The sequence below is a fragment of the Pristiophorus japonicus genome, chromosome 20 (genome assembly GCF_044704955.1).
Source record: "Pristiophorus japonicus isolate sPriJap1 chromosome 20, sPriJap1.hap1, whole genome shotgun sequence".
Taxonomy (NCBI): Eukaryota; Metazoa; Chordata; class Chondrichthyes; family Pristiophoridae; genus Pristiophorus; species Pristiophorus japonicus.
In genome coordinates, this window is record NC_091996.1 from 94,177,303 (window position 1) to 94,199,532 (window position 22,230).

The following is a 22,230-nucleotide window of genomic DNA, read 5'->3' on the forward strand; positions in this document are numbered from 1 at the left end:
GGGAAGAGAGCGACGGGGGGGGAGGGAAGAGAGCGACGGGGGGGGGGGGAAAAGAGAGCGACGGGGGGGGGGAAAGAGAGCGACGGGGGGGGGGAAAGAGAGCGACGGGGGGGGGGGAAAAAAGAGCGACGGGAGGGGGAAAGAGCGACGGGGGGGGGGAAAGAGAGCGACGGGGGGGGAAAGAGAGCGACGGGGGGGGGAAAGAGAGCGACGGGGGGGGGAAAGAGAGCGACGGGGGGGAGGGACGGGGGGGAAAGAGAGCGACGGGGGGGGAGGGACGGGGGGGAAAGAGAGCGACGGGGGGGGAAAGAAGGCGACGGGGGGGATGGAAGAGAGCGACGGGGGGGGGGAAAGAGAGCGACGGGGGGGGGAAAGAGAGCGACGGGGGGGGGAAAGAGAGCGACGGGGGGGGAGGGACGGGGGGGAAAGAGAGCGACGGGGGGGAAAGAAGGCGACGGGGGGGATGGAAGAGAGCGACGGGGGGGGGGAAAGAGAGCGACGGGGGGGAAAGAGAGCGACGGGGGGGGGAAAGAGAGCGACGGGGGGGAAAGAGAGCGACGGGGGGGGGGAAAGAGAGCGATGGGGGGGGGAAAGAGCGACGGGGGGGGGGAAAGAGAGCGACGGGGGGAGGGAAAGAGAGCGACGGGGGGGAAAGAGAGCGACGGGGGGGGGGAAAGAGAGCGATGGGGGGGGAAAGAGAGCGACGGGGGGGGGGAAAGAGAGCGACGGGGGGGAAAGAGAGCGACGGGGGGGGGGAAAGAGAGCGATGGGGGGGGAAAGAGAGCGACGGGGGGGGGGAAAGAGAGCGACGGGGGGGGAAAGAGAGCGACGGGGGGAGGGAAAGAGAGCGACGGGGGGGGGGGGAAAGAGAGCGATGGGGGGGGGGGAAAGAGAGCGATGGGGGGGGGAAAGAGAGCGACGGGGGGGGGGGAAGAGAGCGATGGGGGGGGGAAAGAGAGCGACGGGGGGGGGGGAAGAGAGCGACGGGGGGGGGATGGAAGAGAGCGACGGGGGGGGGATGGAAGAGAGCGACGGGGGGGGGGGAAAGAGAGCGACGGGGGGGGAAAGAGAGCGACGGGGGGGGAAAGAGAGCGACGGGGGGGGGAAAGAGAGCGACGGGGGGGGGGGAAAGAGAGCGCCGGGGGGGGGGGAAAGAGCTACGGGGGGGGGGGGGGAAAGAGAGCGACGGGGGGGGGGGGGGAAAGAGAGCGACGGGGGGGGGGAAAGAGAGCGACGGGGGGGGGGGAAAGAGAGCGACGGGGGGGGGGAAGAGAGCGACGGGGGGGGGGGGAAGAGAGCGACGGGGGGGGGGGGGGAAGAGAGCGACGGGGGGGGGGAAGAGAGCGACGGGGGGGGGGAAGAGAGCGACGGGGGGGGGGAAGAGAGCGACGGGGGGGGAAGAGAGCGACGGGGGGGGGGAAGAGAGCGACGGGGGGGGGGGAAGAGAGCGACGGGGGGGGGGAAGAGAGCGACGGGGGGGGGGAAGAGAGCGACGGGGGGGGGGAAGAGAGCGACGGGGGGGGGGGAAGAGAGCGACGGGGGGGATGGAAGAGAGCGACGGGGGGGGGGAAAGAGAGCGACGGGGGGGGGGAAAGAGCGACGGGGGGGGGGAAGAGAGCGACGGGGGGGGAAAGAGAGCGACGGGGGGGGGAAAGAGAGCGACGGGGGGGGGGGGGAAAGAGAGCGACGGGGGGGGGGGGAAAGAGAGCGACGGGGGGATGGAAGAGAGCGACGGGGGGGGGAAAGAGAGCGACGGGGGGGAAAGAGAGCGACGGGGGGGAAAGAGAGCGACGGGGGGGGGGAAAGAGAGCGACGGGGGGGGGGGAAAGAGAGCGACGGGGGAGGGGAAAGAGAGCGACGGGGGGGGGGGAAAGAGAGCGACGGTGGGGGGGGAAAGAGAGCGACGGGGGGGGAGGGACGGGGGGGAAAGAGAGCGACGGGGGGGAAAGAGAGCGACGGGGGGGAAAGAGAGCGACGGGGGGGAAAGAGAGCGACGGGGGGGAAAGAGAGCGACGGGGGGGAAAGAGAGGGACGGGGGGGAAAGAGAGCGACGGGGGGGGAGGGACGGGGGGGAAAGAGAGCGACGGGGGGGGGGGGGAGGGAAGCGAGCGATGGGGGGGAGGGAAGAGAGCGACGGGGGGGGATGGAAGAGAGCGACGGGGGGGGGGGGGGAGGGAAGCGAGCGATGGGGGGGGAGGGAAGAGAGCGACGGGGGGGGAGGGAAGAGAGCGACGGGGGGGGAGGGAAGAGAGCGACGGGGGGGGGGGGGAAAAGAGAGCGACGGGGGGGGGGGAAAGAGAGCGACGGGGGGGGGGGAAAGAGAGCGACGGGGGGGGGGGAAAAAAGAGCGACGGGGGGGGGAAAGAGCGACGGGGGGGGGGAAAGAGAGCGATGGGGGGGGGAAAGAGAGCGACGGGGGGGGGAAAGAGAGCGACGGGGGGGGAGGGACGGGGGGGAAAGAGAGCGACGGGGGGGGAAAGAAGGCGACGGGGGGGATGGAAGAGAGCGACGGGGGGGGGGAAAGAGAGCGACGGGGGGGAAAGAGAGCGACGGGGGGGGGGAAAGAGAGCGACGGGGGGGAAAGAGAGCGACGGGGGGGGGGAAAGAGAGCGATGGGGGGGGGAAAGAGCGACGGGGGGGGGGAAAGAGAGCGACGGGGGGAGGGAAAGAGAGCGACGGGGGGGAAAGAGAGCGACGGGGGGGGGGAAGAGAGCGACGGGGGGGGGGGAAGAGAGCGACGGGGGGGGGGGGGGAAGAGAGCGACGGGGGGGGGGAAGAGAGCGACGGGGGGGGGGAAGAGAGCGACGGGGGGGGAAGAGAGCGACGGGGGGGGGGGAGGAGAGCGACGGGGGGGGGAAGAGAGCGACGGGGGGGGGGAAGAGAGCGACGGGGGGGGGGAAGAGAGCGACGGGGGGGGGGAAGAGAGCGACGGGGGGGGGGAAGAGAGCGACGGGGGGGGGGGAAGAGAGCGACGGGGGGGATGGAAGAGAGCGACGGGGGGGGGGGAAAGAGAGCGACGGGGGGGGGGAAAGAGAGCGACGGGGGGGGGGAAGAGAGCGACGGGGGGGGGGAAGAGAGCGACGGGGGGGGGAAGAGAGCGACGGGGGGGGGGGAAGAGAGCGACGGGGGGGATGGAAGAGAGCGACGGGGGGGGGGGAAAGAGCGACGGGGGGGGGGAAAGAGAGCGACGGGGGGGGAAAGAGAGCGACGGGGGGGGGAAAGAGAGCGACGGGGGGGGGGGGAAAGAGAGCGACGGGGGGGGGGGGAAAGAGAGCGACGGGTGGGGAAAAGAGAGCGACGGGGGGGGGGGAAGAGAGCGACGGGGGGGGAAAGAGAGCGACGGGGGGGGGGGGAAAGAGAGCGACGGGTGGGGAAAAGAGAGCGACGGGGGGGGGGGAAGAGAGCGACGGGGGGGGGGGGGAAGAGAGCGACGGGGAGGGGGGGGAAGAGAGCGACGGGGAGGGGGGGGGAAAGAGAGCGACGGGGGGGGGGGGGGAAAGAGAGCGACGGGGGGGGGAGAAAGAGAGCGACGGGGAGGGGGGGAAAGAGAGCGACGGGGGGGGGGGGAAAGAGAGCGACGGGGGGGAAAGAGCGACGGGGGGGGAAAGAGCGACGGGGGGGGAAAGAGAGCGACGGGGAGGGGGGGAAAGAGAGCGACGGGGGGGGGGGGGAAAGAGAGCGACGGGGGGGAAAGAGCGACGGGGGGGGAAAGAGCGACGGGGGGGGAAAGAGAGCGACGGGGGGGATGGAAGAGAGAGACGGGGGGGAAAGAGCGACGGGGGGGGAAAGAGCGACGGGGGGGGAAAGAGCGACGGGGGGGGAAAGAGAGCGACGGGGGGGGATGGAAGAGAGAGACGGGGGGGGAAAGAGAGCGACGGGGGGGGGAAAGAGAGCGACGGGGGGGGGAAAGAGAGCGACGGGGGGGGAAAGAGAGCGACGGGGGGGGGAAAGAGAGCGACGGGGGGGGGAAAGAGAGCGACGGGGGGGGAAGGGAGCGACGGGGGGGGAAGGGAGCGATGGGGGGGGAAGGGAGCGACGGGGGGGGAAAGAGAGCGACGGGGGGGGGAAAGAGAGCGACGGGGGGGATGGAGGAGAGCGACGGGGGGAGGGGAAGAGAGCGACGGGGGGGGGAAAGAGAGCGACGGGGGGGGGGGAAGAGAGCGACGGGGGGGGGGAAGAGAGCAACGGGGGGGGGGAAGAGAGCGACGGGGGGGGGGGAAGAGAGCGACGGGGGGGGGGAAGAGAGCGACGGGGGGGGGGGAAGAGAGCGACGGGGGGGGGGAAGAGAGCAACGGGGGGGGGGGAAGAGAGCGACGGGGGGGGGGGAAGAGAGCGACGGGGGGGGGAAGAGAGCGACGGGGGGGGAAGAGAGCGACGGGGGGGGAAGAGAGCGACGGGGGGGGGGGGGAAAGAGAGCGACGGGGGGGGGAAGATAGTGACGGGGGGGGGAAGATAGTGACGGGGGGGGAAAAGAGAGCGACAGAGAAGGAGGGGGAAAGAGAGTGACAGAGAGGGAGCGAGAGATCGGGGGAAGAGTGAGTGTGTGTGACGGGGAGATAGAGGGGGAGAGAGTGACGGAGAGGGAGCGAGTGATGGCGGGAGAGAAGGAGAGAGAGTGGCGGGGAGAGAGGGAGTGTGATGGGGAGAGAGAGAGGGAGAGAGTGACGGGGAGAGAGAGGGGGAGAGAGAGGGGGAGAGAGGGGGAGAGAGAGGGAGAGAGAGGGAGAGAGAGAGGGGGAGAGAGAGGGGGTGAGAGAGGGGGAGAGAGAGGGGGAGAGAGAGGGGGAGAGAGAGGGGGAGAGAGGGGGAGATTGAGAGTGAGTGTGTGACGGGGAGGGAGCGAGTGATGGGGGGAGATGGAGAGTGTGTGAACGCGAGAGAGAGGGAGAGTGACGGGGGGGGGGGGGGAGAGGAAGAGAGAGCAAGAGTGAGAGAGAGAGTGACGGAGAGGGAGAGAGTGACGGGGAGAGAGTGACAGAGAGAGGGGGAGAGAGTGACGGGGAGGGAGAGTGAGAGAGAGGGTGAGAGTGACACGAAGAGAGAGAGAGAGAGTGACGTGGAGGGAGCGAGTGATGGGGGAGAGGGAGATAGAGTGACGGGGAGAGAGAGGGAGAGTGACGGGGAGAGAGTGACGGGGAGGGAGAGGGGGAAAGAGTGATGGGAAGGGAACGAGAGATGGGGGAGAGGAAGAAAGAAAGAGTGACGGGGAGAGAGATAGTAAGTGATGGGGAGAGAGATAGAGAGTAATGGGGAGAGAGATAGAGAGTGACGGAGAGGGAGAGAGAGATGGGGGAGAGAGACAGAAAGTCAAGGGGAGAGAAGGAAAGATGGGCGAAGAAGGAGAGAGAATGACGGGGAGAGAGAGTGATGGGGAGAGAGAGGGAGAGAGTGACAGGTAGAGAGATAGTGAGTAATGGGGGGAGAGAGATAGAGAGTGATGGGGAGAGACAGGGAGAGTGTGACGGGGAGGGAGAGCGAGATGGGGGAAGAGAGACAGAAAGTGACGAGGAGAGAGGGAGGGAGAGTGACTGGGAGGGAGTGAGAGATGGGGGAAGAGGGAGAGAGAGTAACGGATAGAGAGAGGGGGAGAGAGTGACGGAGAGGGAGCGAGTGATGGGGGAGGGGGAGAGAGAGTGACGGGGAGAGAGAGGGAGAGTGTGACGGGGAGAGAGAGGGAGCGAGGGAGGGGGAAGAGAGTGAGAGAGAGTGACGGGGAGGGAGCGAGTGATGGTGGGAGAGGGAGTGAGAATGACGGGGAGAGAGAGGGAGAGAGTGATGGGTAGAGAGAGGGAGAGAGTGACGGGGAGAAAGAGGGAGGGTGACGGGGAGAGAGTGAGTGATGGGGGGAGAGGGAGAGAGAGCAAGAGTGAGAGAGAGAGTGACGGAGAGGGAGAGTGTGACGGGGAGAGAGAGGGAGAGAGTGACGGGGAGGGAGAGGGGGAAGAGAGTGATGGGAAGGGAGCGAGAGATGGGGGAGAGGGAGAAAGAAAGAGTGACGGGGAGAGAGAGTGATGGGGAGAGAGAGGGAGAGAGTGACGGGGAAGGAGAGAGAGATGGGGGAGAGAGACAGAAAGTGACGGGGAGAGAGGGAGAGAGAGTGACGGGGAGGGAGCGAGAGATGGGGGAAGAGGGAGAGAGAGTGACGGGGAGAGAGAGGGAGAGAGTGACAGGGAGAGAGAGGAGGAGAGAGTGACAGGGAGGGAGTGACAGGGAGAGAGAGGGAGAGAGTGTGGCAGGGAGGGAGCGAGTGATGGGGAGAGGGACAGTGACAGGGAGGGAGGGAGAGAGAGTGACGGAGAGGGAGCGAGAGATCGGGGGAGAGTGAGTGTGTGTGATGGGGAGAGAGAGGGGGAGAGAGTGACGGAGAAGGAGCGAGTGATGGGGAGAGGGGGAGAGAGTGACGGGGAGAGAGAGGGAGAGAGTGACAGGGAGAGAGAGGGAAAGAGTGACGGGGAGAGAAAGAGTGAATGACGGGGAGGGAGTGAGTGATGGGGAGAGGGAGAGAGAGCAAGAGTGAGAGAGAGAGTGACGAGGAGAGAGAGGGGGAGAGAGTGATGGGAAGGGAGCGAGAGATGGGGGAGAGGGAGAAAGAGTGACGGGGAGAGAGAGTGACGGGGAGAGAGCTAGAGAGTGATGGGGAGGGAGAGAGAGGTGGGGGAGAGAGACAGAAAGTGACGGGGAGAGAGGGAGAGAGTGTGACGGGGTGGGAGCGAGAAATGGGGGGGGAGGGAGAGAGAGTGACTAAGAGAGAGGGGGAAGAGAGTGACAGGAAGGGAGTGAGAGAAGTGGGGAGAGAGACAGAGAACAACAGGGAGGGAATGAGAGATAGGGAGAGCGAGGGGGAGAGAGCAAGAGATGGGGCGAGGGAGCGTGATGGGGAGAGGGAGCGTGATGGGGAGAGGGAGCGTGATGGGGAGAGGGAGCGTGATGGGGAGAGGGAGCGTGATGGGGAGAGGGAGAGTGATTCGGAGAGGGAGCGTGATTCGGAGAGGGAGCGTGATTCGGAGAGGGAGCGTGATTCGGAGAGGGAGCGTGATGGGGAGAGGGAGCGTGATGGGGAGAGGGAGCGTGATGGGGAGAGGGAGCGTGATTCGGAGAGGGAGCGTGATGGGGAGAGGGAGCGTGATTCGGAGAGGGAGCGTGATTCGGAGAGGGAGAGTGATTCGGAGAGGGAGCGTGATGGGGAGAGGGAGCGTGATGGGGAGAGGGAGCGTGATTCGGAGAGGGAGCGTGATTCGGAGAGGGAGCGTGATTCGGAGAGGGAGCGTGATGGGGAGAGGGAGCGTGATGGGGAGAGGGAGCGTGATGGGGAGAGGGAGCGTGATGGGGAGAGGGAGCGTGATGGGGAGAGGGAGCGTGATTCGGAGAGGGAGAGTGATTCGGAGAGGGAGCGTGATGGGGAGAGGGAGTGTGATGGGGAGAGGGAGCGTGATGGGGAGAGGGAGCGTGATTCGGAGAGGGAGCGTGATTCGGAGAGGGAGCGTGATTCGGAGAGGGAGCGTGATTCGGAGAGGGAGCGTGATTCGGAGAGGGAGCGTGATTCGGAGAGGGAGCGTGATGGGGAGAGGGAGCGTGATGGGGAGAGGGAGAGTGATTCGGAGAGGGAGCGTGATTCGGAGAGGGAGCGTGATTCGGAGAGGGAGCGTGATTCGGAGAGGGAGCGTGATTCGGAGAGGGAGCGTGATGGGGAGAGGGAGAGTGATTCGGAGAGGGAGCGTGATGGGGAGAGGGAGAGTGATTCGGAGAGGGAGCGTGATTCGGAGAGGGAGCGTGATTCGGAGAGGGAGCGTGATTCGGAGAGGGAGCGTGATGGGGAGAGGGAGCGTGATGGGGAGAGGGAGCGTGATGGGGAGAGGGAGAGTGATTCGGAGAGGGAGCGTGATTCGGAGAGGGAGCGTGATTCGGAGAGGGAGCGTGATTCGGAGAGGGAGCGTGATGGGGAGAGGGAGCGTGATGGGGAGAGGGAGCGTGATGGGGAGAGGGAGCGTGATGGGGAGAGGGAGCGTGATGGGGAGAGGGAGCGTGATGGGGAGAGGGAGCGTGATGGGGAGAGGGAGCGTGATGGGGAGAGGGAGAGTGATTCGGAGAGGGAGCGTGATTCGTAGAGGGAGCGTGATTCGGAGAGGGAGCGTGATTCGGAGAGGGAGCGTGATGGGGAGAGGGAGCGTGATGGGGAGAGGGAGCGTGATGGGGAGAGGGAGCGTGATGGGGAGAGGGAGCGTGATGGGGAGAGGGAGTGTGATGGGGAGAGGGAGCGTGATGGGGAGAGGGAGAGTGATTCGGAGAGGGAGCGTGATGGGGAGAGGGAGTGTGATGGGGAGAGGGAGCGTGATGGGGAGAGGGAGCGTGATGGGGAGAGGGAGCGTGATTCGGAGAGGGAGCGTGATTCGGAGAGGGAGCGTGATTCGGAGAGGGAGCGTGATTCGGAGAGGGAGCGTGATGGGGAGAGGGAGCGTGATGGGGAGAGGGAGCGTGATGGGGAGAGGGAGCGTGATGGGGAGAGGGAGCGTGATTCGGAGAGGGAGCGTGATTCGGAGAGGGAGCGTGATGGGGAGAGGGAGCGTGATGGGGAGAGGGAGCGTGATGGGGAGAGGGAGCGTGATGGGGAGAGGGAGCGTGATGGGGAGAGAGAAAGTGATGGAGAGAGGAGAGGGATGGGGAGAGGGAGTGTGATGGGGAGAGAGAGAGTGATGGAGAGAGGAGAGGGATGGGGGTGGGTAGCCGAGGCCTGGTTGGGGCAGCGATGCAGCAGTAGGAGGGGGAGTGAGCTGGGCAGGGTGGGGGACGGGGGGTGAGGGGGAGGAGGGGGACGGCAGGGCTTGCTTTGGGCAGAGCTGCTCACCTGGAACTTGGCGGCAATGAGTAAGCAGGAGGCCCCGAGCAGTTGCAGACAATCCCGTAGGCAGGGCTGCTTGGAGAGGAAACCGTCGACCATCTTCACCGCCAGGTACAGCGTCTCGAGGCTCAGCTCATAGCACTCCTGGGGACAACACAGGAATACATCAACGGGATGCGAGGGGTACAGAGAAGGGAGAGGGGGGGGAAGAGAGGGGGTGGGGAGAGAAAGAGAGAGGGAAAGAGACAGAGAGAGAGAGGGGGAAAGAGAGATAGACAGGGAAAGGGAGAGAGAAAGAGAGACAGGGAAATGGAGAGAGAGAGAGAGAGACAGGGAAAGGGAGAGAGGGGGGCGGAGAGAGAGAGAGAGGGGGGGAGAAACAGAGAGAGAGGGGGAGACAGAGAGAGGGGGGGAGACAGAGAGAGAGGCGGAGAGAGAGAGAGAGGGGGAGAGAGAGAGGGGGGGAATGAGACAGGAGGGAAGGGGGAAGGAGGAGGGGTGAGAGAGGGGAGGGGGAGAGAGAGAGTGAGAGACAGAGAGGGGGAGAGAGAGAAAGGGAGAGAGAGAGAGGGGGGGAGCGTGAGAGAGAGACAGGGAGAGAGGGAGAGAGACGGAGGGAGAGAGAGAGGGAAGGGGAGAGAGAGAGAGATATTGAAGAACAAAGAGATGTATACCATGAGAATGGAATGGAGAAAAGGAGAAAGAGAAGTATGCAGAAGGAGAGAGTGTGGAAGAGAATCAGAGGAGGTGACATAGATCACTATCGAGGAGGAGCGTGCCTTCCTATAGCACCCTCATCCCCCCCAGCGTACCCTCTTCCCCAGCGTACCCTCCCCCCCACACGTACCAGCCCCCCCAGCCTACCCCCTCCCCCTAGCGTACCCTCCCCCCCAGCGTACCAGCCCCCCCCCAGCGTACCCTCCCCCCCACACGTACCAGCCCCCCCAGCCTACCCCCTCCCCCTAGCGTACCCTCCCCCTCCAGCGTACCAGCCCCCCCCCAGCGTACCCTCCCCCCCACACGTACCAGCCCCCCCCCCAGCCTACCCCCCCGCCCCAGCGAACCCTCCCCTCCCCAGCGTACCTGTACCTCCACCATCCAGTCGACCAAGATCGCTCGCATCTGCACATTGAGTTCCGGCTGGTGATGCATGTAGTTCATCAGGGCAAAGTGCTTCTGTGGGGAGTGCACACACACACACACACACACACACACAGACACACACACAGACACACACACAGACACACACACAGACACACACACACACACACACACACACACACACACACAGACACACAGTTTATCTTCTCTTCCAGAAGCAATGCTCGCCGCCAATCCTGCGGCGGGGGGAGAGACTTTGCGCCGAGGTTACCCCGCTCCTGCCTCAGGGGCTCAAGGCCCTGCCGATGTGGCACTGAGCGGGTGTGTAGACCTCGCTCCCCGGGGGGGGGGCGGAGGCGGAATTCCCGGCGGTCCGTGTCACCCCCGTTAATGGGGAGGGCCGCTATGCAGACTGCTGGCCCGTCAATGGCCTCCACTGGGCAACCGGGGCTGCGCAGCCCGGCCACCGCGGATCAGCACGACGCAGCTCCCCTTTAACCTCCGTCCCGGGAGCGGAGGTTGGCCCACTGAGAGCTCACCGCGCATGGCGATGACATCATCGGCCCGGGGCGCAACTAGTGGGGCACGGCGCTTCTGTGTTCGCCCCTCCGCTAACTCCTGTGCAATACGTGGGCCGGTAGCGCTCCCCGCCCCGGTCTCCCCATTCCCCCCCCACCGAGGTCTCCCCCACCTAGGTCTCTCCCCCCCATCCCCCCCCCCCCCCACCCAGGTCTCCTCCCATCCCGCCCCCACCAAGGTCTCTCCCCCCACCACCCTCCCCAAGACTCCCCCCACCCCAAGGTCCCCCACGCTCTCCCCCTCCCCCCCCCTGGTCTCACCCGCCCCCCCGCCACCCCATTCTCCCCGCTTCCCCGCCCTCCCAGGTCTCCCCGCGTCGCGTCGCGCCCCCCCCCCCCCGGGCACTGACCTCCCTCTGCCTCATGTATTTGAAGATGTCCTCGGTGTAGGCGCCTGGCATGGCTCTCTCCTCCAGCCTGTCGGACACGGCGAGATGGAATGGCCGAGGCTGCTCCGTAACCCCGAGGGAGTATTCCAGGGGGAACGGGGGAGGGAACAGTGGGTGAGATCAGACCATGTTCGAGCATCATCACTACTCCCGAGCGCACCATGCACAACTACAGCAAGCTCAGCGGGAGGGGCTGGGCACAAGTCTGACCTCGGGCCAAACTCCGTTCCCCAGCCACTGGCTCCATCCCTCTCCCCAACATCTGTCTGAGACTGAACCAGACTGTTCGCAACCTTGCTGTCATATTTGACCCTGAAATGAGCTTCCGGCCACATACCCGCAGCATAACTAAGACCACCTATTTCCACCTCCGTAACTTCGCCAGTCTCCGCCCCTGCCTCAGCTCATCCGCTGCTGAAGCCCTCATCGGTGCCGTTGTTACCTCCAGACTTGACTATTCCAACGCACTCCTGGCTGGCCTCTCACATTCTACCCGACGTAAACCAGAGGTGATCCAAAACTCGCCTGACCTGTGTCCTTCCTCGCACCGAGTCCCGCTCACCCATCACCCCCTGTGCTCGCTGCCCCGTGTCCTAACTCACACCCAGTCCCGCTCACCCATCACCCACTGTGCTCGCTGCCCCATGTCCTAACTCGCACCCAGTCTCGCTCACCCATCACCCCCTGTGCTCGCTGCCCCGTGTCCTAACTCGCACTCAGTCCCGCTCACCCATCACCCCCTGTACTCGCTGTCCCGTGTCCTAACTCGCACCGAGTCCCACTCACCCATCACCCCCTGTGCTCACTGCCCCGTGTCCTAACTCGCACCCAGTCCCGCTCACCCATCACCCCCTGTGCTCGCTGCCCCGTGTCCTAACTCGCTCCGAGTCCCGCTCACCCATCACCCCCTGTGCTCGCTGCCCCGTGTCCTAACTCGCACCGAGTCCCGCTCACCCATCACCCCCTGTGCTCGCTGCCCCGTGTCCTAACTCGCACCCAGTCCCGCTCACCCATCACCCCCTGTGCTCGCTGCCCCGTGTCCTAACTCGCACCAAGTCCCGCTCACCCATCACCCCCTGTGCTCGCTGCACCGTGTCCGAACTCGCACCAAGTCCCGCTCACCCATCACCCCCTGTGCTCGCTGCCTCGTGTCCTAACTCGCACCCAGTCCCGCTCACCCATCACCCCCTGTGCTCGCTGCCCCGTGTCCTAACTCACACCGCGTCCCGCTCACCCATCACCCCCTGTGCTCGCTGCCCCGTGTCCTAACTCGCACCGAGTCCCGCTCACCCATCACCCCCTGTGCTCGCTGCCCCATGTCCTAACTCGCACCGAGTCCCGCTCACCCATCACCCCCTGTGCTCGCTGCCCCGTGTCCTAACTCGCACCCAGTCCCGCTCACCCATCACCCCCTGTGCTCGCTGCCCCGTGTCCTAACTCGCACCAAGTCCCGCTCACCCATCACCCCCTGTGCTCGCTGCCCCGTGTCCTAACTCGCACCGAGTCCCACTCACCCATCACCCCCTGTGCTCGCTGCCCCGTGTCCTAACTCGCACCCAGTCCCGCTCACCCATCACCCCCTGTGCTCGCTGCCCCGTGTCCTAACTCGCTCCGAGTCCCGCTCACCCATCACCCCCTGTGCTCGCTGCCCCGTGTCCTAACTCGCACCGAGTCCCGCTCACCCATCACCCCCTGTGCTCGCTGCCCCGTGTCCTAACTCGCACCGAGTCCCGCTCACCCATCACCCCCTGTGCTCGCTGCCCCGTGTCCTAACTCGCACCCAGTCCCGCTCACCCATCACCCCCTGTGCTCGCTGCCCCGTGTCCTAACTCGCACCAAGTCCCGCTCACCCATCACCCCCTGTGCTCGCTGCACCGTGTCCGAACTCGCACCGAGTCCCACTCACCCATCACCCCCTGTGCTCGCTGCCCCGTGTCCTAACTCGCACCCAGTCCCGCTCACCCATCACCCCCTGTGCTCGCTGCCCCGTGTCCTAACTCACACCGCGTCCCGCTCACCCATCACCCCCTGTGCTCGCTGCCCCGTGTCCTAACTCGCACCGAGTCCCGCTCACCCATCACCCCCTGTGCTCGCTGCCCCATGTCCTAACTCGCACCGAGTCCCGCTCACCCATCACCCCCTGTGCTCGCTGCCCCGTGTCCTAACTCGCACCCAGTCCCGCTCACCCATCACCCCCTGTGCTCGCTGCCCCGTGTCCTAACTCGCACCAAGTCCCGCTCACCCATCACCCCCTGTGCTCGCTGCCCCGTGTCCTAACTCGCACCGAGTCCCACTCACCCATCACCCCCTGTGCTCGCTGCCCCGTGTCCTAACTCGCACCCAGTCCCGCTCACCCATCACCCCCTGTGCTCGCTGCCCCGTGTCCTAACTCGCACCGAGTCCTGCTCATCCATCACCCTCTGTGCTCGCTGCCCCGTGTCCTAACTCGCACCGAGTCCCGCTCATCCATCACCCCCTGTGTTTGCTGACCTACATTGGCTCCTGGTTCAGCAACACCTCCTTGTGTACAAATCCCTCCATGGCCCTCGCCTCTCCCTATCTCTGTAACCTCCTCCAGTCCCACAAGCCCCCACAAGATATCTGCACTCCTCCAATTCTGGCCTCTTGACCAGCCCCCGATTTCCATCGCTTCACTATTGGCGGCCTTGCCTTCAGCTGCCTGGGCCCCAAGCTCTGGAACTCCCTCCCTAAACCTCTCCGTCTCTCTCTCCTCCTTTAAGACGCTCCTTAAAACCGACGTCTTTGACCCAGCTTTTGGTCACCTATACCTAATATCTCCTTATGTGGCTCGGTCTCAAATTTTGTCTGATAATTGCTCCTTGTGAAGTGTCTTGGGACATTTGACTACGTTAGGCACTATATAAATATAAGTTGTTATTGTTGACCGCCATAGATGTGAGTCGGTCACGACGTGAAGCGAGCCCGTACTGTGGTTGGGGTTATCCTTATACAGAGCTCGGGGACAGTATACACTCCCAGGGCAAGTACAGTACGGGGTTAGATACAGAGTAAAGCTCCCTCTACACTGTCCCATCAAACACTCCCAGGGCAGGTACAGCACGGGGTTAGATACAGAGTAAAGCTCCCGCTACACTGTCCCATCAAACACTCCCAGGGCAGGTACAGGGGGTTAGATACAGAGTAAAGCTCCTGCTACACTGTCCCATCAAACACTCCCAGGGCAGGTACAGCACGAGTTCCTGCAATGGAAATCTCTCAAAAGTCGGCAGCAATGAGATCGTTGTTGCTGATAAGTTCACCTAATATCAGTACCGAACGAGTCTAACGAATGGGACACGTTGCAATAGTGGTCACCGCTCCTGCCCCCGTTACCGTACGGTACAGACCGTATACTGCCCCCGCTATTTACCACAGATTGCTCCGACAGACTGCGTTCCTGTGGCACCTCCTCGCTCTCCGACGATCCAGCCTCTGCCACCGTGTCCGACGTTCTGCTCAGCCCATCCTCCGGGAGGAACCAACTGCAAAAGGGTGAGGGGAGAAATATAACACTTTGTGTTGTATGGAGGTGGACGAGGAGCAGGCCATTCAGCCCCTCGAGCCTGTTATACAGGAGCAGGAGGAGGCCCATTCAGCCCCTCGAGCCTGTTACACAGGAACAAGAGGAGGCCATTCAGCCCCTCGAGCCTGTTACACAGGAACAGGAGGAGGCCCATTCAGCCCCTCGAGCCTGTTACACAGGAACAAGAGGCCATTCAGCCCCTCGAGCCTGTTACACAGGAACAGGAGGAGGCCCATTCAGCCCCTCGAGCCTGTTACACAGGAACAGGAGGAGACCATTCAGCCCCTCGAGTCTGTTACACAGGAACAGGAGGAGGCCATTCAGCCCCTCGTGCCTGTTACACAGGAACAGGAGGAGGCCATTCAGCCCCTCGAGCCTGTTACACAGGAACAGGAGAAGGCCCAGTCAGCCCCTCGAACCTGTTATACAGGAACAGGAGGAGGCCCATTCAGCCCCTCAAGCCTGTTACACAGGAACAGGAGGAGGCCCATTCAGCCCCTTGAGCCTGTTACACAGTTGTACCTGCCCTAGGAGTGTTTGATGGGACAGTGTAGAGGGAGCTTTACTCTGTATCTAACCCCCTGTACCTGCCCTGGGAGTGTTTGATGGGACAGTGAAGAGGGAGCTTTACTCTGTATCTAACCCGTGCTGTACCTGCCCTGGGAGTGTTTGATGGGACAGTGAAGAGGGAGCTTTAATCTGTATCTAACCCGTGCTGTACCTGCCCTGGGAGTGTTTGATGGGACAGTGTAGAGGGAGCTTTACTCTGTATCTAACCCGTGCTATACCTGCCCTGGGAGTGTGTGATGGGACAGTGAAGAGGGAGCTTTACTCTGTATCTAACCCGTGCTGTACCTGCCCTGGGAGTGTTTGATGGGACAGTGTAGAGGGAGCTTTACTCTGTATCGAACCCCGTGCTGCACCTGCCCTGGGAGTGTTTGATGGGACAGTGTAGAGGGAGCTTTACTCTGTATCTAACCCGTGCTATACCTGCCCTGGGAGTGAGTGATGGGACAGTGTAAAGAGAGCTTTACTCCGTATTTAACCCCGTGCTGTACCTGCCCTGGGAGTGTGTGATGGGACAGTTCCTCACGTCGATGGGCCGAGGTTAAGCAAGGGGTGAGGAGTGGAGTGGACGGGTGACTTACTTCAGCATGTCTTCACTGGTACTCTCCGCCACCTCGGCCTCACGCATGGATCTCATTGGCTGTTTCCGCGGTGCTTTCATGGTGTTGCGGTTCCCTTCCTGTGAACACATTGAGGCTTGGTTGACACACTTGGCTGCTCAGCTTCTAAGAGCAGTAGTGGGACCCGCCCTCCGATATGCTTCAGAGACCATATGGATTATGTACAGCAGGCAGCTCAAAGCACTGGAGAAGTACAGCCAACGCTGCCTCCACAAGATCCTGCAAATCCATTGGCAAGATAGTCGCACCTAACGTCAATGTTCTTGCTCAGGCTAACATCCCCAGTATCGGAGCACTGACCACACTCAACCAGCTCCGCTGGGCCAGCCACATTGTTCACATGCCTGACACAAGACTCCCAAAGCAAGCGCTCTACTCGGAACTCCTTCACGGCAAACGAGCCAAAGGTGGGCAGAGGAAACGTTACAAGGACACCCTCAAAGCCTCCCTGATAAAGTGCAACATCCCCACCGACATCTGGGAGTCCCTGGCTAAAGATTGCCCTAAGTGGAGGAAGTGCATCCAGGAGGGCGCTGTGCACCTTGAGCCTCATCGCCGAGAGCATGCAGAAACCAAGCGCAGGCAGCGGAAGGAGCGTGCGGCAAACCAGGCTCCCCACCCACCCTTTCCTTCAACCACTGTCTGCCCCACCTGTGACAGGGACTGTAGGTCCCGCATTGGACTCATCAGTCACCTGAGAACTCATGTTAGTGTGGAAGCAAGTCATCCTCGACTCCGAGGGACTGCCCAAGAAGGAGAAGGTTTTAAACACACACACACACCCGTTGAACGACTGACAGCAAGCACCCTCACCACGATCGGGCAGCCATGGAGCGTCCTCTGCCACCTCCCCCATCCCACTGCCATTTCCCTCCCACTTTCTGAGGTATCTCCCGATGGGCGATGAGAACGTCAGCTCGTCACTGCGAGACTGATGGGGACGGCGTTTAACGGAACACTGTGGCCTCTCTGTGTATGAGACAGAATTACATCAAGGGTGCAGCACAGAAAAAGGCCATTGGGCCCCACCGCTCCGTGCCGGGGTTTATGCTCCACACCAGCCCCCTCCCACCCCTCTCCATCTCACCCCATCACCATATCCTTCTATTCCTTTCTCCCTCATGTGTGTATCCAACTTCCCCGCCAATCCATCTCTGCTATTCGCCTCAACCCCTCCCTGGAAGGGGAGGGTGGGGTGGGTAGTGGTCGAGAATCTACGAGAGGGGAACAATTTTTCCTTGGACATTGCGCAGGCTGGGCTTACGTTGGTAAGGTCGCCACAGGTGGTTCTCTTTAAGGCTGGTCCTTGTGGGTGAGCGATGGGCCTCTTCGACAGGCTGACATTGTCAAGTGTTGCCGTCTGGTAGAAGAAAAAAGTGGAGGTTGTCATGAGCACAGGAATCTTTAGCTACAGGTCTCAGCAAGAAGGCCCACCTCCTCCCCACATCCCTCAGTCCTTTATATCTCTCCCTGTCTCTCTCACCCTATCTCTCCCTGTCTCCGTCTCTCTCTCCCTCTCTCTCTCACCCTATCTCTCTCTGTCTCTCTCTCTCTCTCCGTCTTCCTCTCTCTCTCCCTCTCTCGCCTTATCTCTCTCTGTTTCCATCTCTCTCTCCCCGTCTCTCTTTCTCTCTCTGGCCCTATCTCTCTCTGTCTCTGTCTCCCTCTCTCTCACCCTAGCTCTCTGTCTCTGTCTCCCTCTCTCACCCTAGCTCTCTCTGTCTCTCTCTCACCCTAGCTCTCTCTGTCTCTGTCTCCCTCTCTCTCTCACCCTATCTCTCTCTGTCTCCCTCTCTCTCTCACCCTATCTCTCTCTGTCTCCCTCTCTCTCTCACCCTATCTCTCTCTGTCTCCCGCTCTCTCTCACCCTATCTCTCTCTGTCTCCCGCTCTCTCTCACCCTATCTCTCTCTGTCTCCGTCTCTCTCTCTCTCTCTCTCTCTCTCTCCCTGTCTTCCTCTCTCTCTCCCTCTCTCGCCTTATCTCTCTCTGTTTCCGTCTCTCTCTCCCCGTCTCTCTTTCTCTCTCTGGCCCTATCTCTCTCTGTCTCCGTCTCTCTCTACCTGTCTCCCTCTCTCTCTCACCCTATCTCTCTCTGTCTCTGTCTCCCTCTCTCTCTCACCCTAGCTCTCTCTGTCTCCCTCTCTCTCTCACCCTATCTCTCTCTGTCTCCCGCTCTCTCTCAGTCTCCGTCTCCCTCTCCCCGTCTCCCTCCCTCCCTCCCAGTCTCTCTCTGGGAACTCTCGTCACTGTATCTTCTCCAATCGGGAGGCAGTGACGAGCAGCATTCCACAAAGGTCTTTGCCGCAGGTTCAACTATTCACTGCATTCTTACAGGGCTTGACAGGGTAGATGCAGGGAGGATGTTTTCCCCGGGCTGGGGAGGCTAGAACCAGGGGTCACAGTCTCAGGATAAGGGGTCGACCATTTAGGACTGAGATGAGGAGAAACCTCTTCACTCAGAGGGTGGTGAATCTTTGGGGTTCTCTGCCCCAGAAGGCTGTGGAGGCTCAGTCTTTGAGTATGCGACTCTCGGGGAAATTGAGGGATATGGGGACATGGGAGGAAAGTGTTGAAGTCGAAGATCAGCTATGATCTCATTGAATGGCGGAGCAGGCTTGAGGGGCCGAATTAGGAGACTCCTGCTCCTAATTCTGATGTTGATTACTCAATAGGGAGCCGTATATCGTGGAGAGAGAAACAGAGTCAGCGTTTCAGGTCTGTGACCCTGCGTCAGAACGGACTTGGTGTCTCTCCCTCCACGGATGCTGCCTGGCCTGCTGAGAGGTTCCAGCATTTCCTGTTTCTGTTCTGGATTCCAGCATCAGCAGTATTTTGCTATTGAGCCATATATCCAAGTTTGCCTGATGGCACGAAGATCGATGTCACAGTAAGTAGTGCAGACGGCAGCATCAAATCGCAAAGCAACTCTTGATAGTCAGTGGGCAAAAGTGGAAAGAGGGAAGGAGGGGAGGGAGGGAAGGAGGGTGGGAGGGACGGACATAATCGAGGTGTTCAAAACCATGAAGGATTTTGATGGAGTAAATAAGGAGAGACTGTTCCCAGGGCAGGAGGGTGGGTAACCAGGGGGACACAGATTGACGATAATCGGCGATGGAACCAGAGGGGGAGATAGGGAGAATGTTTTTACGCAGTGAGTTGTTGTGATCGGGAACGCGCTACCTGAAAGGGCGGTGGGAGCAGATTCGATAGTAACTTTCAAACCGGGAATCGGATAAATACTTGAAGGGGAAACATTCACCGGGCTGTGGGGAAAGAGCAGGGGGAAGTGGGACTGATTGGATCGCTCACTCACAGAGCCGGCACAGGCTCGATGGGCCCAATGGCCTCCTCCTGTGCGGTATGATTCTGTGATGAAGGACAGGACACTCTTGCAACCTGTGAACGGACACACCCCTGCTACTAGTACGTTAAAAAAAAAATGGAAAAGCAAAGCGAGAGAGCATTTATTTCTGTGAATAATTCCCCGCCGTACCTGCTGACTCTCCGAGATGGCAGCCTTCACTGAGCTCCGTAGGATGGTGGGCCTGGTCTTCATGGGTCTCCCGAGCCGGTCAGTGCCGGGTTCCACCCCTGCCTCGGACATGGCCCCACAGGCGAAGGAACGCAACACTTCAGGAAGGAAACAGGGCAGTCCCATCAGACTTTTTAATTGCGTACTGTACCTGACCACTTGCTTTTAGTGGTTTGTGTACCTGGGCGCCTGAATCTATCTGCTCCTCCACAGTTCCCAGTTCCTCATCATTTAGAAAAATGTCCTGAATTGTCCTTCTCGGGTCATAAGAACATAAGAAATAGGAGCAGGAATCGGCCATTCGGCCCCTCGAGCCTGCTCCGCCATTTAATAACATCATGGCTGATCCGATCATGGACTCATCTCAACTTCCCGATCCATATCTTCATTTATTACCCTCTCCTATATTCCGTTTGGTTTATAAAAATGGTTCCCACCAGAACAGAATAACGAAACACCCTCCACTTTAGTTAAACACACACACACACACACACACACACACACACACACAGGCAAGAATATAACACAATATCGAAACGTATAAGATTATGAGGGGGCTTGACAAGGTGGATGCAGAGAGGATGTTTCCACTGATGGGGGAGACTAGAACTAGAGGGTACAAACTTAGAATAAGGGGGCCGCCCATTTAAAACTGAGATGAGGAGAAATTTCTTCTCTCAGAGGGTTGTAAATCTGGGCAGGGAAGTGGACCCGAGTCCATGATCAGATCAGCCATGATCGTATTAAATGGCGGAGCAGGCTCGAGGGGCAGTATGGCCGACTCCTGCTCCTAATTCTTATGTTCTTGTAATAGTGTTCGGGGTGAGGCAAACAATGGTGGGCCATGAACTCTGACCTCACAGTTCTTCTATTCCATGGATATCACTTTCTAGGACACTTATTAAAGTTGGACTTTCTCACTACCTGATTTGACAATTAGGGACCATAACTTTGAGAATAAACTGAAATCACCAGTTCACCACGTAAAATAGCAATAGCCATTCACAGAGATGACATAATAATCTAGATTTGTGACCTGTATGCATTAAAAGATGTTGAGTTGTTTCCTCTGTCTGAAGTGTAATGACAGATGTAGAAATCATTTTTTCTTTTTAATGCAATCTCTTCAAATTGAATTTGGGTCCAGAATGATCGACCTGATAGTTGTCCACACTAAACTGCATTTGCCACAGTTTTGCCCACTTGCTTAGCTCCACTCTCACTGGTCACCCTTGGCAAGTGGCTGCTTGCGATGTTTAAACCCGAACACAGAGTCTGTGACGGAGAGCAGGGGCAGCGAGCAAGGCTGATGGACCACAGTCAGGAGCAGGAACCACACTGTCGGAGGGGCAGTACTGAGGGAACGCCGCACTGTTGGAGGGGCAGTACTGAGGGAGAGCCGCACTGTCGGAGGGGCAGTACTGAGGGAGCACCGCACTGACGGAGGGGCAGTACTGAGGGAGCGCCGCACTGACGGAGGGGCAGTACTGAGGGAGCGCTGCACTGTCGGAGGGTCAGTACTGAGGAAGAGCCGCACTGTCGGAGGGGCAGTACTGAGGGAGCGCCGCACTGACGGAGGGGCAGTACTGCGGGAGCGCCGCACTGTCGGAGGGGCAGTACTGAGGGAGCGCCGCACTGTTGGGGGAGGCAGTACTGAGGGAGCGTCGCACTGTCGGAGGGGCAGTACTGAGGGAGCGCCGCACTGTTGGGGTGGCAGTACTGAAAGAGCGTCGCACTGTCGGAGGGGCAGTACTGAGGGAGCGCCGCACTGTCGGAGGGGCACTACTGAGGGAGTGCCGCACTGTTGGGGGGGGCAGTACTGAGCGAGCGTCGCATTGTCGGAGGGGCAGTACTTGGGAAAAAAAAAGTACTTCATTGGTTGTAAAGCACTTTGAGACATCCGGTAGTCGTGAATGGCGCTGTAGAAATGCAAGTCTTTCTTTCTTTATTCTTCTCACCATCCTGACGTGGAAATATATCGGCCGTTCCTTCGTCGTCGCTGGGTCAAAATCCTGGAACTCCCTCCCTAACAGCACTGTGGGAGCACCTTCACCACACGGACTGCAGCGGTTCAAGAAGGCGGCTCACCACCAGCTTCTCAAGGGGTAATTAGGGATGGGCAATAAATGCCGGCCTTGCCAGCCACACCCACATCCAAGGAACCAAGAAAATGAAAGGTGTGGGACTAAATGGACAATTGTTTCAAAAGAGCCACGGCAGGTACGATGGGCTGAATGGCCTCCTTCTGTGCTGTATCATTCTCTGATTGTGTCCATCTTATTAACTCATTTCACATAAATGGGTCAACACAGCCCTTAAAATATCGAAGTGATGCTATCTGGTTGGATGCTAATATTGCAAACAGTCATTTCTAGGCTGGTATTTGGGCCTGAAATTCCGATCGAGGTCTTCCCGCGGGCAATCGACTGAAAAAGTTAAAAATTATGCGCACCTACTTGTTCCTGCTGCGCTCGTTCGAACTTCCGAGCCTGAGGCCTTCACTCCTACGCATCGGAGCGCGTGCAGGTCAGGACGTGCGCAGGCCTGGAGCTGTAGTCACATGGCTCTGGGCAGCCAATCAAGCTACAGTATGAGAAACCCCCCCCAAACACACAAAACACTAAAAAAAATAGAAAAATGCACTACATATTTAAGAATCATTTAAATTAAAGTTCTTAGAAAAAAATATTTTTCCCACTTTTTTTAAAAAGATGCCTTAAAATAAACTTACCGTAGTGGGGTTTTTAACAATAAAATGTGTTTTTCTGACTTTATTTTAAAATGTTTTTGTGTATTTTTAAACAATTGCGCCTGTAAAAGTAGGCTATACGATTTTTGAGGACATTTGCTGGGCAAGATATGCGTAAATATCGGAAATTTTGTCCTCGCTCCCGAAATGCGCGAGATCTGTCAATCCAGAAACTTGTCAGATGGGAAAAGCTGGTTTTCAGCGCATGCGCATCATACGGCTTTTCCGATGTCTTCCCGGATCCGTAGAAACTTCGCACGGACCCGGGACATCAGAATTTCCGGACCACATATATTATTCAATCGCCAAACA

The 22,230-nt window shown here is 60.5% G+C and overlaps 1 protein-coding gene across 1 annotated transcript in view; it reads right to left on the bottom strand.

Moving 5' to 3' along the window:
- Nucleotides 1-21,659, bottom strand: part of LOC139232701 (G2/mitotic-specific cyclin-B3-like) — a 31,808-nt gene extending 10,149 nt beyond the window's left edge. The window contains exons 1-8 of the mRNA XM_070863181.1: nucleotides 21,626-21,659; nucleotides 19,131-19,267; nucleotides 16,900-16,995; nucleotides 15,597-15,694; nucleotides 14,296-14,407; nucleotides 10,866-10,964; nucleotides 9,920-10,012; nucleotides 8,843-8,980 (exon numbers count right to left, since the gene is read on the bottom strand). Coding sequence (XP_070719282.1) covers nucleotides 8,843-8,980; nucleotides 9,920-10,012; nucleotides 10,866-10,964; nucleotides 14,296-14,407; nucleotides 15,597-15,694; nucleotides 16,900-16,995; nucleotides 19,131-19,267; nucleotide 21,626 — 774 coding nt within the window. The 5' untranslated portion in view covers nucleotides 21,627-21,659. The remainder of the gene's footprint in view (nucleotides 1-8,842; nucleotides 8,981-9,919; nucleotides 10,013-10,865; nucleotides 10,965-14,295; nucleotides 14,408-15,596; nucleotides 15,695-16,899; nucleotides 16,996-19,130; nucleotides 19,268-21,625) is intronic.
- Nucleotides 21,660-22,230: the final 571 nt, after the last annotated feature.